Source organism: Brachionichthys hirsutus, chromosome 12, assembly GCF_040956055.1.
Source record: "Brachionichthys hirsutus isolate HB-005 chromosome 12, CSIRO-AGI_Bhir_v1, whole genome shotgun sequence".
NCBI classification, from domain to species: domain Eukaryota; kingdom Metazoa; phylum Chordata; class Actinopteri; order Lophiiformes; family Brachionichthyidae; genus Brachionichthys; species Brachionichthys hirsutus.
In genome coordinates, this window is record NC_090908.1 from 5,660,166 (window position 1) to 5,685,182 (window position 25,017).

A 25,017-nucleotide genomic window follows, 5' to 3' on the forward strand; every position below is an offset into this window, starting at 1 on the left:
GTGTGCCTGTGAGTGTGCTTTGTGCACAGACTCTCTAGCAAAGAACTGTGTTCAGGTCTATTCTCTGCTTTTAGTTTGTGTTGAGTTGTGATGTCCCATTTAGTCTGGTGTGATGCTTTCAGGACTAAACTGAATGTATTGATCTGGGCATGAGACCACTGTGGCTCCTGTTTTCCATGCACACTGTTGAGCTAGACAAAGAGACCTCCATGATACTCCGCAAAAACATTGAGGCTAAACGTGCTAATAATAGTATTTTTCTGCAAACCATAGCAAACACTTGCCATAGAATTTTGTGGTTATTGTAGGCCATCACTATATTATTATGTGCATTTGTGTGATGCTTATTTCCAAGCCCAATTTAAGAGGCTGTTTGCTGCATTTTGAAAAGTTAGCAAAATAAAAAGCATTTTCAATAAAGTCTAGAGAGTACATACACCCTGTTCTTCATTAAAACATTGATATGCGAGTCAAGATGGAGGAAACCTCCAAAGGTGGTCGAGAACAATCAAGCCAAGATCCTGTGGGACTTCCAGACCCAGACAGAGAAACTGGTAACGGTCAACCAGCCTGACATAGTGGTGGTGGATGAACATCAGAAGACAGCGGTGATGAGAGATGGAAAGCTCAAGAAATACCAAGGCCTGAAGGAAGAGCTGGAAATAATGTGGGGAGTGAAGGCAACAGTGGTGCCAGAAGTGATCCGGGCACTAGGGGCAGTAACCCCCCAAGCTGGGTGCATCGCTCCAGCAGAAACTAGGAACAATGTCCGACATCTCAACAAAAATCTCCTGCAACAGGTAGAGATGAGCTGCAATGAAGGTGGAGAGCTGATGTACAACCATCATCCATGCTTTTGTTTTTGCAAAGAAAATAGATAAGGTTTATACATCTATACAGGTCAGAGGAGGAAGCAGCAAATTGTTCAAAGAGAGAAGAAACTAGGGGGAACGAGGAAGTAAATACAACAATGAGAGCAGAACATTTGAGGAAAAGGTATAGAAGGGAGGAATAGTCCCCGTCAGACTCTAAGTTTGTGATGCTTCCATTTATAAAGGAGAAAAACTCAAACCATCAAGGAAAGATTATCTAAATACACGCCGATAGTGATGCACGTTGAATGAACTGATCACTCCTCTAATAGATATGCTTCTGAAACATTCCCCAGAAGAAGAAGAAAAACATTGCTCGGGCAAGAGACAAGTCCTCCCTTGAGCTCAAGAGGGTCACTTACATGCATTTCAAAAACGTACCAGCTGTTTTCTTTAGACAGAAGAAGGTGGTATAGTTGAAAGAAACAAGACCAACATACATACATTTTACAAGCTGGAGCCTAACTCAGCAGGCGGGGTACACCCTGGACAAGCTGCCAGGTCATCGCAGGGCAACACAGACAGACAATCAGCCACACACACACTCATACCTACGGGCAATTTAGCGTCACCAATTCACCTAACTTGCATGTTTTTGGTAGCGGGACGAGGCCGGGGAACCCGGAGAGAACACACGCAGACACGGGGAGAACCTGCAAACTCCTCAGAGAAAGGCCACAAGTCAGATTCGAACTCCTTGCAGTGAGGCTACAGCGCTTACCACGTGCCACCGGGTAGCCCCAAGACCATCATTCTTACATAAAATAGGTGAATATGGTGATTGACATGGTGATGAAGGTCATCTACCATGTCAACTCAAAACTGGCCTGTGACTTTGACATGACCACAATCATCTCAACCAAGGCTTGTATTTTGCAAGACTTAGGTTTATGGAGTCCACAGCAGCAGTGACAGAGAAGTCAGATACAAGCCTAGAACAACAGTAAAATGCAACCCCAAAAAAACAGGCCAAGATAGACTTGATAGTGTCAACAAGTCCTTTTTCCATGGCAGGTTGAATTTTTGACACATTATCTTTTGCCCTCTACCCTACCTCATGTGGGCACTGACATTCTACAAGTGCCCAAAGGCTGACAAAGTGGAAATGTTAATATGCCAAAAGATTGTCTGGGTCTCCTCAGGTCCCTCAATATGTATAGAATGTACGGAATGTATGGATGTATGGAAAAGGCAGCCTTTAATTGTGTTTGTCCAATGTTGTAAAGGAGTACAGATGCTACTAATAAAAGCTGGAGTTCAGTCCATGTGTCACTTGTGTAGCCAAAGTTACTCCCACCCTGGTACGTGGAAGAAAGTGGACCATAGCTGCAGCAACACAGCAAACAAAGGCAGCCCTAAGAACCTGGGAAAATTTGGGCCATGTAAGAAAAAGGAACAGGAGGCCATGTCTTTAGAGAGAGCAAACCATCCTGGCAGAAGTTAATTTCAGCATCGAGATATTGAACTCAGAGGTGCACCAGCAGGAGGAAGCAGGTGTCAGTCAAATTAGGGACAGTGGATGAGATGGGAGAGAATCAACAGGAGGAAGCTCAACGGGAAGAAGCTGTGTGATATGGAAATATTTCATAATATCTTAATTCTTAGTCACATATGACATCCTGCCATTTGCCAGAAACCTCAGCCAAGCCCTCGTCATCATCACTTGAAAATCTGTGGGACATACTGATTGGCTGTTATAGATGGGTTTCAGGCAGGATAAGAGGTTCTTGGCCTTGAGACAGTAAAGGGATTACCTGTGGCAATGTGTTTATAAGATAGGGGGTATGCACGCACTCTCTCACACACACACGTGCATGCACAAACACGCACAAATTTTCAGTCTCTTGCCATCTTGCTCGCAGTCGCCCTGTGTTACCATTTCGTATCCATATGAGGAAACTTCCCTCATTGGAGTTTTCTGCAGTCTTGAGAAAAGAGAGCAGAAAATGATGCAGTCCTGTTACAGATTACTACCATGTGTCCAACAATAAATTATAGTTTGTCTTTAACTCTGCTTCATAAACATCCTCACACATACTGTACACACACATGTATTTTCGTCCTGTCGAGACATTCCTGCCCAGCTCTTTGTTGTGTTTTTAATGAATTTTACATATTCTGTCTGTCTGTTAGTTGTGTTTTTGAGGCATTCTTGTGTTTATTTCCACTGTAATAATAAAGTGTCTGATCTAAATAGATGATTTGCCAGTTTATTTTTCAGGCTCACAATCTCAAAGAGTCTCCTTTCCTTCTCGTCTTTACCTAAACACTCTGGCATATGTAATTAGGAATAGTTTAACAGCTTGGTCTTGGAGAGTGAAATGACAAAATCATGTCAGAGGCAGCAGCAGCATATTTTCACATAAAGGTTGGCAATGGTCAAAACTTCAGCCTGGTTCTACTACTGTACTTTCTGTTTGTCCCATCAGGGGTCACCAAAGCAAACCAACCTTCTCCACTTTACCCCGTCCTTTGCATCCTCCTCCCCAACACCAGCCTCTACCTTTTTTACGTCTATTCCTTGCAGCCTCATTGTTCCCCCTTGGACCTTCTCATTTACACACATGTACTCTGTTTTACTCCTGCTCACCTTCATTCCTCTCTTTTCGAGAGCAGACCTCCACTTCTCTAAATTCTCCTCTACCTGCTCTCACTGCAGATCACAATGTCATCTGCAAACATATTCCAGGGAGCTTCCTGTCTCACCTCATCCGTTAGTCTATCCATCACCATGGCAAACAAAAAGGGGCTCAGAAGATCCCTGGTGCATTCCCACCTCTACCCTAAACTTGCTTCAGATACTCCACCATTGTTCCTGTCGCCAAGAAGCCAAGGATCACAGGACTTAATTACTACAGACGGGTGTCATGAAGTCTTTTGAGCACCTGGTCCTCCTCCAACTCAAAACCCTCACGGCACCCTCCTGGACCCGCTACAATTTGCCTACCGAACCAACAGGTCTGTAGATGACACCGTTAATCTGGCCCTCCACTTCATCCTGCAGCATCTGGACTCCCCAGGAACATATGCCAGGATCCTGTTTGTGGAGATCAGCCCCATCCTTCCGGGACTGCTCCAGGACAAGCTACTCCCGCTCAATGTGCCCGACTCCCTCTGCAGGTGGATCACTGACTTCCTGACGGACTGGAGGCAGCATGTGCGGCTAGGGACTACGGTCTCGGATACTCAGACTATCAGCACTGGATCCCCCCAGGGCTGTGTACTTTCCCCCTGGCTCCTCTCCCTGTACAGTGTACACCAACTGCTGCACCTTCAGACATCAGTCCGTTACAGTAAACTGATTAAATTTGCGGATGACACCACCCTCATCGGGCTCATCTCAGACAGTGATGAGTCTGCCTGACCAGCTAGAAGACAATGGAGATGATCGTGGTCTTCAGGAAAGTCACAGCCCCACCGTCCCCCTTGCCCTTACAAACCCAACCAAGTTCTTTTGGCATCTTACCCTAACCCTAACCAAGACCTTTCGGTGCTGTGTCTGTGTCCTATACAAACTGGCTGTTTCGCCAAACCATTGGTGAAGTGTGAAGGTCACGTTTACCTATTGCTGGTTGCAGAACTGACTTGCTGGGGCCCGGGACAAGCATTTGCCCCCCCCCCACCGATGCCGAATAATCCTCCACGACATCTAGCCATTCATTTAAATCAAACAGCCACACACATAAATGTTTAAATTACTCTAAATGATAAAAACTGAAGTATATAAAAACATTAAAAGAACTTCACAACCAATTTCAATTAAATTGAACACAAATTGTACTGATCACAAACAGCTGACTATTCATAAAGACTGCAATCATCTGCCAGGTAATATAATGGCCTCTGATTCTAATTCTCACATTAGTTTAGCAGGACATATTTCAGCCTTCCCTCTTCGTTAAAGTCATCAAATTAACAATTCGCAATCAGGAAGTACTACACTCCACAAAATCAAAGTGTTTTCTTAATTGCGGAGTCATTAATAATGTCACTGAAATCGAGTATTTGATCAAGCTCCGTTTCTCCCACCCTCCCTAAACTGTTAGCCTGCCCTGTGGCACGGTGAAATGCAGGCAGTCTTTAATTATCTTCATTTGACTGAAGGGACGCTCTCCTCCAGCTACAGTCACTGGAAAGGACAAGACAATGTGCAGCAGGATACACAGGTTAATTTAAATACTCTGTAGTCCCATAGATGCATTAAGCAGGTCTAGAGGTCCCAGCAGGTCCTCATCAGATATTACTGCACATATTTTATACTCAGGTTCAGATGTATCAGCTGCTCTGTTGTGCTGTTAAGTAATTGAATCGTATTTGGACTTGGATACACTCTGTGGGTTTTACACTTTTTACAGTGCTCGGACATTTATATTTACAAAAAATAATTAGATGTACCAGTAATTGTTATGTATATTTTAAGTTGAAATATTAAGTTTAATGTAATAGTCAACGATTTCATTAAAAATAATTGCCGAATATTAGATAAAGTAAATTAAATGTCACTCATGGGCCCCCATGGTCCTGAGGCCCGGGACAACATACCCGGTGTCCCCCCTGTCAACGGGCCTGGCTGGTTGTGTCCAATAGTCATAAATTGAATTTTGTAGTCACTGGCAATCAAACTATTTACTTCTACCATTATAAAGTGAGACATGTTTTCCCAAAATTTGGAACATATAGATCCACAATCCAAAGGTGAGACATTGATAAGCCAGCATGTTACTCAAGCATTTGTGACCTATCACAGCTCTCCCCAACCACCGGGTCCCAGGCCATTAGGTACCGGGCCGCACAGAACATTTTAAATTTTCTTTTTTATTGATTATCAGTCTAAAGATGTTTTATTTTGAAAAGTGACTTCTTTGCGGAATGACACACAGATGACTGTGCCAAATATTTACATTTGACATAAGACCACTGCGGATGATTTATTATTAGACTATGCCAGGACGGCTGCGTCATTAACGATTATCGAGCAAATGAAGGCCGGTCCGTGAAAATACTGTCGGTCCGTGGAGCAAAAAAGGTTGGGGACCGCTGACCTATCAGACACACTAAAAACATGATTCTCTGGAAAATATTGTTTTTGTTTATTTTCTCAGTAGTTTAGGATCATAGCAACAATCATGAGTTTATGATGACTGTATATTAATGCGCCAAGTATTTAGAAAACTGCATAAAATCGTATAAGATTGATTTTAAGGAATGCAGAATTATGATTTTTGGTGGTGTCTTGTCTTACAAAATAACAATTCATTTTTTCAAATTTAATAGATGGATGTCAAATTTCTGTAAAATAAATGAAGAATAAAGAGATCTGAGGGTTCTGATGTGGTAATTTGTAGCATCTTTGACTAACCGTGAGCTTGGGCGGCTGAACTGTGAGAGTAGCCAAGGGTCAGCAGAGCGGTTTCCACCAGCTGAGAGAACAGAATATCCTTCTTGACGAGGACAAACTCTGCATGTTCCTCCCTTCCCTCACATCCGTCCATCTGAACTCCTCCATCTGACTGCTCCACCACACAGAAGACTGGGATCATCAGACCTGTGGAGGATGAAACAACAAGACCATTCTTTCAATGTCTGGCTTTTATTGTGTGTGATCATAACAGTTTATCCTTCATCGCCAGCTAACATATGGATTGCATTTACTGTGGCTCAGACTTGTAATGTCCTCATCCTTTTGTTTAGCGTAGTTGAATACTGCAACACCTGAAATAAATAGATATACAGAGTTTTTAAACCTATGATTTTCTCTCGCAGAACACACACAGTCCAGAAAACACATCGCCACAACAGATGGGGACGTCTGAACAATTGTAATTATTAAACCCAATAATTTGACCTAAATCCAGACATATATTTGAATGAGAGGAACTGGACATGTGGCCCATCGCTATGCTTCAGCAGGCTTGGACTTCGTCTGTGATACATATCAATATATAAACTTTATTACAGGCTCTAGACCCAATAGTAAAAACATACAACACAAAAACACAGCAAAACATCTTATTCAGGAGAGTCTTAACAGACACCAATACCAATGTTTCCATAGATATGATTGATATCTGACCGAGCTGCACCTGGGATTTGTAAGCATCAATATGATACTGTTTCGGGACTCATCAAGTCGGGACATGAACTTAAACATCAGGTTCCTCAAGAGGGCATGTAGAGTGCTTAGTCCTGAGTCACAAAATAGCTTACTAGCACTGCTGCTCCTGGGCTTTTTCAGCAGTATCCTCAGGCAGTCATTATATGCTACCTGAAGTTTGCGCAGGGTCTCCTTCCTATAGCGGACCCATAATGGGGCCGTGTACATAGGCGTGCAGTAAGCCCGAAACAAGCTCACTTTCACATCATCAGAACAATAATGGAATTTACGGACTAGCATGTTTGCTTGGACATACAACATCTGTCTCTGCCTATACATGTCAGCATCATCTTCCATCTTGTCTGTTATGATGTGCCCAAGGTATTTCACACAGTTAGATACACAGAGGGATTGCCCCGACATTGGAAAGTGCAGCTTCTGATCCTCCTTGGTCCTACATATCAATACCACACTCTTTTTTGCATTGTACTGTACATCAAACTCAACCCCATACTCGGAGCATATATCCAACAGCTGCTGGAACCCAACAGTACTGGGGGACATAATTGCCAAGTCGTCTGCGTACATCAGATGGTTTAACAGAGTGTCCCCGATCAGACAACCTGTCTTACACTTACCCAACTGCTTCGACAGGTTATCCACGTAAAGGTTAAACAGGGCTGGAGACAGAAGCCCCCCTTGCCGTACTCCATTGCCTGTACTGAAGGGTGAGGATAGGTTATTTCCCCATTTAACCTGCATATGTTGTTTGGCATACCAGTAAACCAGGATACGTATGATGCATCCAGGCACACCCCTAAGCTTGAGTTTAGTAAACAGGTTATGGTGATTCACTCTGTCAAATGCCTTGGAAGCATCAATAAACCCTATGACCATTGTAGAGCCCTGCCTTCTGTAGGATTCAACAGCTTCTTTCAAGGCATAGATACATAGATTTAGATTTAAAACCAAACTGATTGTCTGTGGTGTTGATGAACTCACTTAGTCGATCGAGTAACATCTTTTCTAACACCTTAGAAAGAGTACTGGCTAAGGCGATGGGTCTATAGTTGTCCAAACTTCCTATTTTACCTGCCTTGTCCTTAATGACAGGCACTAATGTCACTGTCAGCATGGTTTCAGGCAGTATACCATGTGTCTTCAGCCCTGTGAGGCAGATGGACAGCAGTGCTGCTACTCTGGGGCTGGCTAACTTAAGATTCTCTGCAGTGATGTTATCCTTGCCACTAGCTTTGTTATCAGCTAGCTGCTCTATAGCATGATAAACCAATAGATCGTTCCTCATGTTAATGACTAAATGAGTTAAAACTGCTCAGATTACAGTCTTCTCTTTGTGCATGTGATGTATTTTGCCATGAAATAGTTCAGACAATGACTAAAATTTTCATTAGTTAATCTGCCACCACTTCAGTTAAAGTTTAGCAAGATATCACTAATTATAAGAAACTGTTTCGAGCAGTGGGAGAGAGGATGTGAAGCATACTTTCAATCACATGCTTTATTCTTCCTAAAATATTTGACACCACAAATATGCTGTTACTGTCCTTCTGATCAGTTCTCGTAATTTAATGACCGGGCCCTGGGCTGGTTCTTCTGCGTGTGGCTCTGGTGGGGCCACGGTGGTCGTTCTCGGGTTGCTGTGGCGGCTTGGGGTGATCTGGGGGCTCATGTTGCCATTGTTGGGTCCGGGATGGCTGCCCCGTTCTTAGGTGGAGGTTTCACACATGCCAGGTCCACCACTCCAGCTCCTATCAAAACTCGTTCAGTCCGCATGAATGTCCTACCCAGGCTCCTATATTTATTTCAAATGCTACCAATCAAGATACCCAAGTCAACATTTGAAGGATTAGATAAAATAATTTCAAAATTCATACGGAAAGGAAAGCGCCCTCAAATAAAACATAAAACTCTCCAAGGATTTAAGGAAGAGGGAGGCCTTAATCTTCCTAACTTTAAATATTACTTCTGGGCCTCACAACTAAAATCGCTGATTTCATATACAAAAAATGATGCTGATACAAGATGGTTAAGCATTGAACAGAAGATGTGCACTGACTCACTACAGGCATTGCCATTTGCTGATATTCCATCTAAGGGGTTAGCAGAGTGGACTAAATTTACCCTTGACATTTGGAAGAGAATCAGGATTACTTTCAAGTTACCAACCAATATCTCTATACTGTCTAGCATTGGTTATATTAAATCCTTTACACCAGGCAAGATGGACACAGGCTTCCTAAAATGGGCTGACCATGGTCTTATTTACATACACCAGTTAATTGATAATGATTGTTTATTGTCATTCAATCAGCTGAGCAGAAAATACCAACTTAACAAAAATGACTTCTTTAGATACCTGCAAATACGATCTTTCTTAGTGTCTCATACAGATTGGAAAAAAGTGCTGGAACCATCGGCCATTGAAAAATTTCTTATACTATTTCAAAAACAAGAAGGAGATCAAAAAGTAATTACAAAGCTATATAAAATATTCAAGTCAATGACTCAAAACAAGCCCATTTTGGCAAGGCAGAGATGGAAGGCGGAGGTGTCACAAAATATATCTGACGAATTATGGAAAGAGGCATGTATAGCGGCACACCAGACTACAAATTCAAATACATGGAGAGAATTCAAATGGAAAATACTCAGCAGATATTTTAGGACTCCAGACATTGTAGCTAAAATGACACCGAATATACCAAGTCTATGCTGGAGAAACTGCGGCACGGATGTGCCTAATCATACACACATATTCTGGTCATGTCCTAAAATACAACATTTTTGGGACGAGGTGTATACTGCCATAAACCGGATCTTTCAGTTAGAAATACCGAGGGATTTGACAGTGGCTGTTCTGGGTATTACTCCACCAGGGCTGCTAGGACGATCTGCAAACTACCTTTTATCCATACTTTTTACAGCAGCCCTGAAATGCATTACAATTTCATGGATGAAGACAGAGCCACCGTCGCTTAACATTTGGAAAGTAAAACTGAAAGAACTTTACGAAATGGAAAAAATAACTTACTCACTACGACTGCAATTACACATCTTCATAAAACGATGGCGACCAGCAGATGGCTTCTTAATGTAAAAACTAACCAAAAGGATAAGGGGTCATGTATACCTGGGTGTGCCGCCACTGTAATTAAGATTATTTTTTTCATTATATAGGAAAATTTAACCTAAAAATCTTAATGTGGATATGCTGTCTTACTACTATGTTATATTATGTATCATGTGGACAAGAATACTGATATTAAATGCTCTGTTGCTGTTAAAAAATTGAAATAAAATCTAAGTGGAAAAAAAAAACTCGTTTTGAGAGTCAACTTCGCCCACAGATCTCTGAGTGAGTGGAGGTTGCTGGGTCAGTGTTTGTGGCTCTCACTATGCTCTCTCTCTTTTTCCTCAGATCTCCTGAGAACTTGGTGATCCATACTTTCCTCTAGAGACGGATTTGAACCTGGTGTATTGGGACAACTCTTGGTGATGAGTGGATGAAAGGGGTAGAATTAAGGAGCACAAATAAATCCATTGCACTTTCTTTTCAGAACACTGTGTATTTGTCACTTTTTGTTTGTCCATGTTATATGTTCACTGCGGTGTGCACAGCCCTCTACGGCGGTAAAAGAAGAGAAAAAAAAGAAAAAGGAAAAGAAAAAAGTAATTTAATGATCAGTTTGAGAAGTTGAGAAGTTCAAATAAGTCAATTAATGTGATTTAACAAAGAATTAAATAGTTCAGTTAAACACCAGATTATATCTGTCAATGAATTATGTGTGGCCACATGATGTGCTGGTAATGCATTTGGGGATCCCCCGCCTCTCGCCCAGGGCATAGGAGTTGTATTATTGTTTATTTGTTTATTTCAGTAACATCCCCAGTGTCCCAGTGATCAATGTTTCTGTCTGTTAAAGGGAATATTTTTCTTGCCTCCGTGGCCAAAGTTCTGTGGGTCAAGTTGGGCTCTGTCTTTCCCTGCTACACCTAATAAGTGGTTTGTGATAACTTTCTGTTGTGATCTAAATAACATTTAATTTAATTGAATTCCTTCAAGGCAGGTAAACATTTAAGACAAACATCTCTTCTTACTAAATATTGTCCATGTCTGCTTGAGCATCCAACCCCAACATCTCCCAGAATGTGTCCTTATGTCTCCTGCATTGGTTCAATGTCAGTCCTTCCCCTCCAATAGCAGGTATTTCCTGAAAGCCTTTTGCTTTGCAACCACCTTTCAACCAGCAATCAATTAAAGCTTTCTAAAGAAGTGATAGCATTAGCCAGCGTACCAAAACTAATAATACACTGAATGGCACTGAATGGAAGCATCCAAATAAAAAACACACACAAATACAAATACTCTTTCTCCCAGCCTGCACATATGCTCCTCCATAGAAAAAGGGGTGATGGTGGTGTAGGAGCAGGTCAACCTATGAGCAAGAGGTTGGCTGTCCGATTCCCGGCTCTGGCACATGTGTTCACTGTTGTTGTGTCCTTGGGCAAGACACTCACTTGTAGTGAGCAAGTGAATGTCAGTGGTGCACAACCTCCTTGATTCAGACATGTTTCCCTCTCTGAAGGTTCTACCCAAGTTGCCCTAACAGTGCCCGTAAGCAGCTGCTCATGTGAAAGGTCTTTTAGAGCACTGCGTCGGTTGCATTCCTGGCTGCGTCAAACAGCGATCCAGAAAATACTTCACAGTCTTGCAGTAATGTCAATTGAAAAAGACGAGCTTCAGAATCACAACAGAGTGATCGACTCTTAAAAACAGACGCGTTCTTTGATGCTTCCATCCACCAAGTAACTTGTAATTGTAGCCATTTTTTATTGTTAATGCTGTAAACATCCTGTTACTGTTTAAACATGCTTGTTGTTGTATTGTAGGGGCGACGGTGGCACAGGTGGTCGAGCGGGTTGTCCTGTGAGCAAGAGGTTGGAGTTTTGAGTCTTGGCTCTGGCACATGTGTACACTGTCATTGTGTCCTTGGGCAAGACACTTCACCCACATTGCCTGTGTGAATGTTGTGAGCGAGTGAATGTCGGTGGTGGTCAGGAGGGCCGATGGCACAAATTGGCAGGCTCACTTCTGTCAGTCTGCCCCGGGGCTACTGTGGCTACAATAGTAGCTTCACCATGACCAAGTACGGAGTGAATAAAGTGTCTTTGGGTGTCTTGAAAAGCATATAAAACCAATGCATTATTATTATTATTATTATAAACACAAAGTGCATGCCGCTTCAGTCCCCTCCCCATACAGATCAATTCCACCCCATTGTTTTAATCAGACAATTCCTATATTTCTATTTCCTCCTCATTAATCACTCTGTTCCCGTCCTCCAGATTCTCATGGAGTGAATTACACACTGGAGCCCCATGCTAATTCAAGTAAGTGAATTTCTCCCAGCAGGGAAATATAACTGTCAACACAGAGGAGAGCCCTCAGACCAGCTCTCTCCCCCGCTCTCTCTCTCTGTCTCTCTCCCTCTCACTCTAGATATATTTCTCTCTATGCACTGTCTCTACCTCAGTCTGTCTTCTCTCAAATCCACCATCCTGTGATTTGCTCACTGACAGTATGATCTGGTTTGGATGAAGTGATACTGCCTCAAACCTCTAATCCCTCTAATATATAAGGAGAGCATTGAAAGGTGATGTTAAAGTAAGATATGTGTGTGTGTGTGCATGTGTGTGTGTGTGTGTGTGTGCGTGTGCGTGTGGCCCCCATTCCTCATGGCAGCAGTGTAGTTTGGAAGAGACACATTTAGTTTCCTGTGCTTCATTTCTACAGGCCCATTCAGTAGATCCCTTTCCCACATTTAAACAATAACCGTTTTATTCTCTTTTTTTCTTTACATTGACATGATTGCTCACCTCATTGCTTTTCGCTCTGGTAAAAATCTGTGCTCCTTGTGGATCTGAGTGCAAGAACCACAAATGGGTCCATCTTTACAACCTCATTCTGTGCTGCCTGGCAATGTTTGACAGGTTTTCTTACTCTCGGATCCAAGGGTTTGTCAGAGATTTGCTTAAATAATGGGAATAATATCTGTGATCATTCTGTTTGAATTAGTGGTCCGCTGTCATGCTTAAGTTTGGAGGAAATTTGGGGTAAATAAATCTATATCTGAGGCGGCCCGGTGGCGTGGTGGTAAGCACTGTTGCCTCACAGCGAGAGGGCCTTTCTGTGAGGGGTTTGCATGTTCTCCCCATGTCTGCGTGGGTTCTCTCCGGGTTCTCCGGCTTCCTCCCACCATATCCAGCTTAGGCTGTTTGGTGACACTGAATTGCCCGTAGGTGTGAGTGTGTGTGGCTGATTGTCTGTCTCTGTGTTGCCCTGCGGCGTGTCCAGGGTGTACCCCGCCTCTCGCCCGTTGACAGCTTGGCCCGTGACCCGATGACGGAATAAGCCGTTGGAAAATGAAAAGAAATCTATATCTACCCACATTGTATTAAGGGTTCTTTCACTTCATTAGAAACAACTGCTGATATAATTCGTATTTAAATAAATGTAGATCAATGAATGTCAAGTCTATAAATACCTAATCTATCAATCAAGAGATGTAGATCAAAAGTGTTCATTAATAAATATGGAACGAATAAAGTCACCATAACAATCTAGCTGGAAGTTATTTTTATCATGATTATTATTATATTAATTATAATTTTCCATTCATGTCATTAATCCTTGTCTGTGTGCCACTGACAACAGCACCGATAAATAGACCAAAGTGATTGATCATCGATGTCTACTATAAAATAAATGTTCAGCCTTGGCATTCTTGCATCATTGTGTCCAAAATGTTAAAGTACTTCCTATTAAACTTTGCTACAGTATTAATATTTCCAGTAAAAAAAACTCAGCTCAAGTAGAAAACAAATGCTCAGCGGTGGTGGGGTGGTGATATCAGTCTATAGGATTCTCCCTTTTCCTACTCTTTCCATCATTATCCTATTGGAATTTTAGACCTCTAACACACACGTAGTCACATACACACACATAAAAAAGAAACAACTTTCATCATGTGCACAGGGATCAATAACCCAGAGCGAGTTGTATAAATCTTGTTTATATGAAGCAATCTCCTTTGGTTGGTAAGCCTGTGTGATCCACTTCCCCCCAGATTAATTAACAGGTTTGGTTCTCCCAGCACACTGCAGCCCAAAGCCAGCCTCCACTCACCCCGAGTGAAGCTCAGTGTGGAGCCAATAGCCATCTGAGCTGCTCAGAACTCAGGAGCCTGACGCCAGAGCTGCTGCATGGCGTGCGTTACCGCCAGAGCCATGGCCATGTTTTTTTATTTGTTTGTTTGTTTATTTGTCTGTTTGTTTTTATTTAGTCATGAACCACATTTCATGAGTATTGATTTTTTATAAATTACATTTTTATCCAAATTAAATTATTATTTTTAGGCACATTTACAGATGACAACCACCTGTTTATTTACAATTCTACTAATTTACATACTATACTATTTATTTGCATTGCTAACAACAAGTTAATAATAATAATAATAATAATAATAATACAAACACCTTGTTGTTGTTTGATTCATTAAAAGTCTGGAATACTAATATTATGAGTAAACATACATGTTTACTCATATGTGTATTGTTTGTCACAGTAATATATTCATGCCACATTTTGTCTTCATTCCTCTCTTTTAAAACTTTGTGCCCACAAAGTATATTCAGTATATAATAACAAAGTATAATAAAGTCAGATTAGGTTTGTTTTATTTGGTTTATGAAGTTAGCCATTTTGTTGTTTTGTTTTGTTTTGTTTTGACAATAAACACACATTTTCACTCTTTTGACACATTACCTATTTGCACATCTTCTTCTGCAAACTGCTTACCACTTTGGGGTCTTAGTGGAGCTCCGTTGTGGAGTATTCGTGGTCCAGTAGGACTCCCATTGAGCTCTAACCGGCCCTTCTTCCCTGGTGGTGGGAGGCCGCAGAGGTCCGGGCTGCCTCCCCTCTTCTCAGGGCTGTCCTGTGTGATGGGACTCTCACCTCCTCGCTCCATCCTCCTCCAGACCCCCAGAGGAGCACCAGCCAGGGAGAACGAGTCTGAAAATATTTTATGGGATGAAGTGGTGACAAGAAAACAACTTGTTAGTGCAAGAGAAATATCAACATGACCCAAACCAACAACTAATCTATCCTACTAATAAATATTTTATGTTGCTAAAAGGTATCTTGTTCATCTTATTATTATTATACACACTGGATTGTTTAAGGTCCAATGTGGGGGATTTATGTGATGCATTCAATGTTGTTCCCCAGCTTAAAAGTTAAAATCTGTCCAGATCACCTGGACAGAACTTTGGAAGTCTGAAACCGCAAGACTCGAGTTCCTGATCCAGTCAGTGTAAGATGCCCTCCCAAGTCCATCAAATATTAATTCCTGGGGGCTAGCAGAAACACCAGCATGTTCGGTGTGCCCAGCATGGAGTTCCCTGGAGCACATCTTGAGCTGCTGGCCTAAAGCCCTGGGAGAGGGGAGGACCATGTGGCATCACAACCAGGTGCTGAAGTCAGTCGCGGACGTCAGCATTGCAAACAGCAATACCCAGCCATGCACATCATCTCCTTTGTCAGGGCAGGGGAGAAACCTTAGGCAGGATGCATGTGGTCTGCTAGCTGTGACCCAGTGTTCATTGTTCATGTTTGTTCAGGCTGATGTGTATGTGGCATTTATTTAATATAACAGTTTCCCAGCATCACCTCTAAGTGTCGCCAAAGTGCCAACAGCTGTAGAAACGTGCGTACGCAAATCTTTCAGGTTTTGATGGTTTCATTTTGGATATTAAAATTCATTAACTCAACATGACAGGAAAATGTATGATGCCAAGATGACATTTTGGATAAAAAATACTAAAAAGTCATCTTTCGTGCGTGCGTGTGTGTGTCCGCGAGAGAGAGAGAGAGAGAGAAAGACAGATGCAATGGAACCAAGTTCCATCCAACCACATGCATTCTGCTGGGGGCTACAGGAGGGCCATTCCCACAGGTTGATCCACAAAAAAATGTGCTGAACACACCAACAAATGGGGTCTGCAGATGAGCAACCCATAAAGGAGTAAAGGTGAAACACACACTATTGACATGGTTGATCCAGAATAGGAACTTTGACAGAGGTTAATACATCATAGCCAGGGGCGGGCTGGCCTTCGGGACTTTTGCTTTGTTTTTTTCACCCAAACACAGCCATGGTTAACTGCAGCATCCTGCCCTCACAGCTCGCAGCCACAGCCAGTAGCAAGCACAGATCTATTTGCATGTCCTATGTTTGACCCTCAATGAACAGAGAGAGATTAAACTATCAGTAGAAAAATGGGAAAAGGCACAAATATTTATATTGAAGAATGGATATTAAATTAAATTATCATTTGAGTGTGGTATATTCCACAGGGCTTCATTAGAAGCCATCCATTTTTTATTTTATGGAGCACCAAAGACTTTCTCCTTCTGGAAACCATCCACCTAAAAATAAAACAATAACAACAAAACACTCTCAATCTGAGAAGTATTAGAAGTTAGTGGAAAATTTCACAATGAATAGTAAATTAAATATGTTAGCCTTGAGATGATTAAAAAGAGTGGGACATAAGAATGACCACCAGTTTTTATTAAAAGTTTTTTTTTTAAAAGAGACAAAAGTTCAAAGCGTCACATTGAGTGGCTTTAAAGGTGAGCAGGGTGGTAGCTATAACTCACGATGAGATGCGTGCAGAAAAACAGGAGGCTTTACAAAAACATCGAACCACTAACAGTGTTGTAGCAGAACTAAAGAACAAGTGAATATTAGCTGCAATTGTAAGTCTGCACTGCTCTTCAGCTGGACTTCATCTGTCATGTAAAAGAGTACCTGCGAGAGGAGGAGGATTTTTTTCATTCTTCTTCAGAATCAGACTTTATCACAGACAGGTCCTAACTTGTCAGATTCCCTCCGACGATCCCTATCAGAACCAGCCCACGCCGACATCTCACCATCTAACCCAGGACAGATACTGCCATCATCCGCCCTCTGAACACATCCGGCACCAATGATTTTCTATTTGACTAAAGGGAAAGAATTTGACAGTGCTTTTTTTTTTTTTGTTTGTTCATCCATCCGTCCATCCATCCGTTAGCAACATAACTTAAAACATTCTGGACGGATCTTGATGACATGTTTAGGAAATGTTGGGAATGCTACCAGGAACAGATGATTAAATGTTGGTGATGGTGCAGAAGACATCCTGGATTATGGATTAGTTTGACATTTTTGGTAACATTGCAGTCAAATGAGTTTCAAAATTTGTTCCTCAATATCTCGGTTGATTATTGAACAAAGTTTATGGAATTTGACAGATTCAAAAATCAGTTAAGAATCAACTCCAATTCACTTTTACTTTTCATGGTTGGTGTATAAAGATACAAAAAACAATTTAGAACCTTTTGATGTTGATCCAGATCACCATGTGGATGGTGCAAATCTAATTATGAGAGAGAGAATATTATGTATATGAGTGCTGTTATGTTGTGGGTATAGTCCCCCCGTCTGTGGGTATCATTTTCAAAGTATGGTTTTTAGCACTTCAACACCCCAGAGTGACGGCGGTCATCTATTTTGGGGTATAATCATACTTTATCATCAGACATGACACACAAGAACTCTTCATGGGATTTGGTCGCCGACAAAGTGTTGCAGGTATTATTATCTTAGTTAAATTACAGTATATACATCCGCTTTATTGTAGATCCTCCGTCGACCGCTTTTTTCTGCTTTGCAGGTCACGGGTGTTTCTGGAGCCTATCCCAGCTTGTGATGGACAAGAGGCGGGGTACACTCCGAATGCATCGCCAGCGCATCACAGGGCCACACAGAGACAACTACTCACAAACACGCTCGCATGAGTAATCAATTCACCTAAATTGCATGTTTTTGGAGGTGCAGGAAACCGGAGAACCCGGAGAAAACCTAAATACCAGGAGTCACACGGCAGAACATTCAAACTCTTTACAGATGGGATTCGAACCCGGTGCCATCTTGTTATAGCAAGCTTAAATTATAAACAGCGTGGTTTCGTTACGGTTAGGGCTCACGACTGAAGATGGTTGAGTGGTGGACGGGTCCGGTAAGATGAAAAGGCAGGTTGTAGGCAAATATATATTCAGGACTGCATTGTACACATAATCTGTGTATATACAGTGTATACAGTTGTCATGTGATTCAAAAGGATTCATCTGCAATCTGAGATAACCTGCATCCCTGATATTTCTCAATCATAAAAATTGTGCTGAACAGCCTGTAAATAATAAGATGGGTGTGGATGTGTGCGTCTGATATCTCCCGCCCACAGGAACAGCAGTAACAGACTGATAAATGCTAATCTATTTATGTTATTACTGTGGGTGTGTTGAGCAATAATCTTTTGTCAGAGGGACCATCTTAAACAAAAGTGATCACTACTTAAAAAGTGTGTATGGATCTGACTACCCCTAAAGACAAGGCTGTAACAACCTTGGTATCAGTCCTATGATTATTATCACCTCTATCCTAAATCCATCTGCATTGCATCATTTGATAAGGCTTGTGATATTAACTATCACATGCCTTATCAAACAGTTAATAAAGAAGCGATAAGAGCAGCTGTTACATATCTTCTGCAATGGAAACAGGCACCAAATGTGATGTGTTTGATAAGGAGAGGGTCATGACTTCCAATTTATTGCTAGTCTGGCCAACTGTCATATCAGTCTCAGAAACAGCTTCATTAATAATGGGATTTCTCTCCTTTGAACCTCAACTTTTGGCTTATTTTGTTAACTTTTCCTTAAATCTTTAAAGTTTAAGAGAGGTGATTAAAGGTGACTGAAGAAGTGATGTTGGATGAATCAGAGGTGAAGCCTCTCCACTGTGTTTTCCCAAATCATATTGACAACTTCACATTTTGATTATAAGCCACCATCAAATTTGACATTATTACACTTTCTAAACATAACAAACACACAGTGAGGGCCAAAGACAAGAGTGCAGAGCAAGATTAAGGATACGCCTGAAGGAATGGAAGAAACAATATGTTGCACTCAAAGAAACACAAACATGTACGTAACATGACAAAACTCTGCCAATCAGACAACTGACACGCACTGATTGGTAGTTACCAACCTAATTGCTATCTTGTGAATGTGTGTTTCTCTCTGTCGTTTTTGTTTCTTTGCATTTGCTCCACTTTAATTAGGTCATGAAAAACACTGTTACTTTCTTCCAGTCATGTTTATTTCTGGCGTCTGAAAAAGCAATGTGTTCTCCACATAGAAAATTACAAAATAAAATTCTCCTCAGTCATTTTTTAAGATGCACTGAAGAAGAAATCTATATCTATGTTGCCCCATATTTTCCAACAACCTGACACACCCACACACGCACTTCCACATTGTAATACCAATACATTTTTTTTCCCAGCTGACAGGAACCAGGACAGTAAACACTCAGCTCTCTTAAACTTTAAAGATTTAAAGAAAAGTTAACAAAATGAGCCAAAAGTTGAGGTTCAAACGAGAGATTTATGACGGCAGTGGTCCTCAGTGGCAGTAAATATTTAAACTCAACTCTACCCGGGCAGAGCTCAAGAGGATATGGCAAACCTAATGTCGTTTGAGTCTGTGTTGCGCTAACTGCCTCGCCAGTATCTCTGTCACCGTTATGATACCTATCTGCTAATACAGGGATGTGTGTCACATGCAAACCAGACACAGTATGCAATATTAGGTGAAGAACAGGAGAGGTGTCACCTTTAGGGAAATATTCAGATATGACTCCTCTTCCGCTCACTTTTATAGCAGGGTTATCAAGATATTGGTTAATGCTATAAGTCACGATAATGAACAGGAGGAGGAGGGCTATTAAAAACCCTGCTGTGACCAGGCACACACTGAACGAACACATGCATGTATGCACAGGGACGGCAGACATGACACAATTAATGGGCAAGAAAATGAACAGAAAAACACTCAGGAGGAAACTGGAAAATGATGATGTCCAAAATTGTTTTTAAGAGAACAACCTGGATTTTCTTCTGTGGCTGTTTATGAGAAATGATTGCTGTTGGGGAATTTACTGTTTATGGCCATCACATGTGTTACTGGGAGTGTTTGTGATGTGAGGAGAGTTAGTGTGAGGAAGGATAGACCTTACACACATTGATACACATTTTTTTTGCTCTGGAGAAACTCAAGCACACACACACGACATAGACACACACATGCGTGGCTCCCATAAACATCTAATTTAATAATATGGAATGAAAAATTAGCAGTGAACATTTACAGGCATCACTCTTCCAGCTAAAACACACACGCACACATGCTGTGCCATGCAAACCACAGGCCAGCAAGCCATACAGACTTTCTGCTTTAACACTTCCTAGCCCCACACAATCCCAGAAGTCATCGACATGACAATAGTCCCTCATAAACTTAACCATTTGTTTGATCTTTATTTGATGCAACGATTGCAAACGAAAACACAAACATTTCTAAAAACACTGCTGTGTCCGTCGCTGTGTCAATTTACTGAAACGTATTTCTTGTAAATGTTGGACACCCCTCTGCACGCATGTTTTCCGCCCAATTGATAAGCACCAACAGAACAAAGAGAATGAGAGACAGACAGATATCGGTATTTTCCTTCATTTGGTAGTCATATGATTGCATAACTTTCAGCATACCGCAACACAGCAGGGACAAATAAATGCAGCAAGCAAGGTGGCAACAAAATAACAGCACATCATTTTGAACTCAGACTGTATAACGCCATTAGTTGTTTCTGTTATTTTTTTCCCAACGCTGTGCACACACACACACACATACACACAGGTCTAATGCCAAGCCCACAGCTTGGTGTGCCTATCTTGCGGGTCAAACAACATACCAATCTAATACTTAGAAAGCACAGGGTTAGCACACGCGCAAGTAAATACAGCACAGCAGGTCCAGCACACACAGGTAACTGGGGAGCCCCCCCCCCGAAATGTGTTTTGTGACGCCTCACAGCAAGAAGCTATACTGTTTGAGTCCTATCTGTGCGAAATGAGTTTTCTCCTGGTTCTCTAGTCTCCTCCAAAAACCTGCAGATTTTATCCGTGTGCATGAAGGGTTGTCTTTCTCTGTGTGTGGCCCCGCGATGCGCTGGCAACGCATTCAGAGTGGACTCCCGCCTCTCGCCCATAGCAAGCTGGGATAGGCTCCAGTTCTCCCGTGACCCGCAAAGCAGGAACAAGCTGGAGACGAGAGGATCTATAAAGGTTCTACAGGAAAATGGATGGATGGACGGTGTGTGTGTGTGCGCGCGCGTGCGTGTGCGTACGGCCAGAGGCAACGTCAGTGGACGTCATATTTCAGGAGGTCATGGAACATCTAAAGTTATTCATTTCTTAATCTAAATTAATTTCTGTGGAATTCGTGATTATTGAGTGTAACTGCAAAAAGTTTCATTAAATAAGAAATAAAACATTAAATAATTTAAAGATTGTATCGGATTCAGGAAAAACCACAAAGTCAAACTTGCGGACCATAAATGTGCGCATATCGGTGCCTTCAAGCTTCTGTTCGCAAGAACGAAAACGACTTAAAGACTTAACACATATTAAACCTAACCAGCTGAGTGAAAAGCCACAGAACATTTGAGTCCCACGTTCACCGTGATGGCCGAACTCCCCGACAGAGTCTGCGCGGCCGGTCAACTTTTGAAACAGGCAGGCCGGGCCGGAACGGAGCAGCTGTGCAAAATCTCCCATCAGCTGGAACGAATACATTTTTCTTCCCAGTTACCTTAAAAAAAACTTTGTATTTTAGTGACATGCAGCGCGTCAATAACGCGTCATTTAAATGTAATGCTTGAATTTATAACGAATAAAATGAATTCTGTTAAAATTAAGGATGGGTAAAATATTACTGCTTTGGTATAAATATTAACATAAATATTAATCTAACTCGCCCAGTTGAGAAAGCTCATCAATAAGTAACATTTATGTCTGGTTTAGTAACGCAGTTTGTAATGCTGGCTTGAAAAACAAAATTCTTCCACTGCGGGGAGAGAAAAACGACCCTATAATGTTGGAAATTGTTGGAAAATTACAAAACGGTGAAACCGTCTCAGCGGAGACTGACACCTTCTTTATAAAATATTACAATTAATTGTAAACTGTGCATGGGACAAACCATTTTTCTTGACGGTTTGCAGAACTGTTTCTCATTTAGCCTTCGGCTTCCTCAGCTCCAGCACGGTCCAAGAAGAACCGGGAGCTCCGCGATAACGTTAAATCATTATCACACCGTTTAAGGGTACTCAGTCCGAGGCTTCCGATACCTTTGCGGGGTAACTGCCTCCAGCGTCGCGAAGGTTAAAGGCCCAAAAGCACCGGGACCTGTTCTAAATGCCTCTGTCCCGTCGGTGTGTTTTATTCCCGTTTCCTGCAGAATGTACCGGTAGAGCTGAGGAAGAGCCGACCTCTCACATCTCTGTGTGCCGAACTGTAACTGCAGTAATAGGTCATTAATTACTAGCAAAAAGTTAAAAAGTCTCAACGCGTGCAGAGTGGCTGGTGTAATGTGACGCATTTAAGACGAGCGTTTTCTGAATACATTTTTTTTTAAATTTAAATCAGTGATTAACACACATGTAAAAATATATTGCAGTAACGCTTTGATTTATATTATTTTGAATGTGTGGGACAAATTAAAAAGCGACCGAAGCAGCTGACAATATTAATTCATTAGCTTGTATATCTTTAATCAAGTGGATCTACAGCTTGTCGTACAACCTGCTGCAGTTCTAAATAATATTTTGCAAAAACAAAGGCTGCTCAAATAAATACAAGACACCAGAAGTATATCACGCATACGTGAGCAAATCCTAGGAAATATTCCTCTATTTTAAAACGTTCACAAATTATGCGATATTTTAAAAATGTCTCTTATAACTATTATTGCTTTATTAATAAAACAACTCATGACAAAATTATATATAATAAGACTGATAACAGTAACATAATCTCTGAATGCAATAATAGAAAAAGGTTGTAAAATATATTATTATTATTGTTGTTATTATTAAAGGTAACTCTTTGTCAGACCAGTAACTTATTATAATTAACATTATTTCATGGTTTGCATCATTTGCTGTCAATTTATTCAGAATTGTAGCCATTTTACAGACACTTTCAATCAGTTCTCTCCCTGCTGTGTGTGCGTGTGTGTGTGCGTGTGCGTGTGCGTGTGTGCGCGCGCGCGCGCCCTTACTGTCTACGGCGTGTCTGAAGCGCTGCTGGCCGCTGAGGAGGCTCTGTCCATTGATCAGGAGTATTGAATCCAGGGCTAACTTTTGGATTGGCTCCGGACACGCGGCGGATGTCGCTGAAAAGATGAATCTGGACTCCTTGGAACCGGACCGGAGAGCCACAAAGACAAAAGTTAGTTAGTGGTGGCGCGTGGATGCACAAAAAAGAGTGGGGCGAGCGAATAGGTGGAGACGATGCTCGCTGTGAGGAAGTTGTAGCGGAGAGAGGATCACGGACCCCCGTCCTGCTCTGTCCTTTACGCAGGAGAACCCGTTTTCAGATCGGAACACAAACATTTAACGCATGCAGGCTGCACTTTGTTTTGTCCTCCCCTTGTGTGTTTCGTTCAAAGCGCGCCGAAGTGGTTAAAGTCTATCTTGCTCTGAACTCCTGTCTTCATCCACGCAAGACAGAGAAAAGGCGCATAAAAATAGCGCAGCCCCGCGAGATAAAAACGCGACGCTTGTGTGGAATCAAAAAATCGCAACACAAGCCTTACCGAGAGGCAAACACCGGTGTCTCTGGGTAACGGTGGGATTGTTGGTGCAGAAGACCCGGTTCTGTGGTAGACTGTCACTTCCAATCTTTGCTGTGCCAACAGGCGTACTGACTGAAAGAGGGAGGAGAGACGAAGAGAGAGAGAAGGGGGAGTCGAGGGGGCGTCAAATATCTATTCTGCCCCATGTAAACCGATGTGGGCAGGATCTGGTTTGTATCAGATTATATTAGTGAGCATTAAAACGTTTCTATCCTTGTGCTCGATGGCGACTGGCAGGTCGACAAGGGTTTCCGGGTTGACCCGTGGCTTCTTCATGATTGTTAAATAAATGTGTTCTGACACATACTTTGCTCACTCAACATAAACAGTTGCGTAAATATCCCATGAAATCCTCTCAGGCCATCGTATCACAGAAACATTGACACTGGAGGGACGACGGAACGATGGCTTGTTGTTACTTTTTCACGATTAGAATATTTATGCTTCGGGCCGCGCTAATTTATCGCGCTGCTATCAGCTCACGTCTATAATATTTTCACACGACAGTATCATTCCCGAGATAAATACGCCCAGTTGAAGTCCATGGACAGAATCATGTTAACAAGTAGCCTAATAATACGCCAGAGGGGAGGGTCTCTGTAATACAGCAGTCTCCGGGATGCCCGTCCTGCTGGTGCGTAATGGGAGCAACTTATGTCTCCAAAACACAGAGAACCCGTCTCCTCAGTAATCAGATAAACGAGCTCGAGAACTCCTGCTGCTTCTTGTTTGCTTACGCGGGACATGCGCCACGCACGAGCCAAGGTCATCTATAGATGGATGGATCATGGATGGATGGATGGAGAGACTATCGCTGAGTGTAAACTACAAGGGACTCTTTCTTGGAGTTTTAATGAGAGCGTGCGTAACCGAATTGAGCAACATTTGCTCCATCTGACATTGGAGTGAAATGCTGACGGTGCAGAACCTTGTGTTGACGTGAGGAGCCGCGGCCGGCCACCGCGAGAAGGGGGTGGCCTGCCTCTGTGTGGTGTTCACACGTGGATGTGGCGCTGGAGAGGCCCGATAAGAGCCGCTCAACTCGTGCGTCGTTTGGGGAACGAGTCAGGCAGAGATTCAAGGCTGCTCACAGAACTGCGTAAGGAATGATGGCCCTCATCATTAGCAAATAAACATCTGCCCGTTCTCTGAGAATT

General features: G+C 42.1%; 1 protein-coding gene across 1 annotated transcript in view; it reads right to left on the reverse strand.

The window, feature by feature from the left end:
- Positions 1–15,020, reverse strand: part of satb2 (SATB homeobox 2) — a 43,746-nt gene extending 28,726 nt beyond the window's left edge. Inside the window, exons 1-2 of the mRNA XM_068746280.1 lie at positions 14,849–15,020; positions 6,232–6,417 (exon numbers count right to left, since the gene is read on the reverse strand). Coding sequence (XP_068602381.1) covers positions 6,232–6,417; positions 14,849–15,020 — 358 coding nt within the window. The remainder of the gene's footprint in view (positions 1–6,231; positions 6,418–14,848) is intronic.
- Between the last annotated feature and the right edge of the window lie 9,997 nt (positions 15,021–25,017).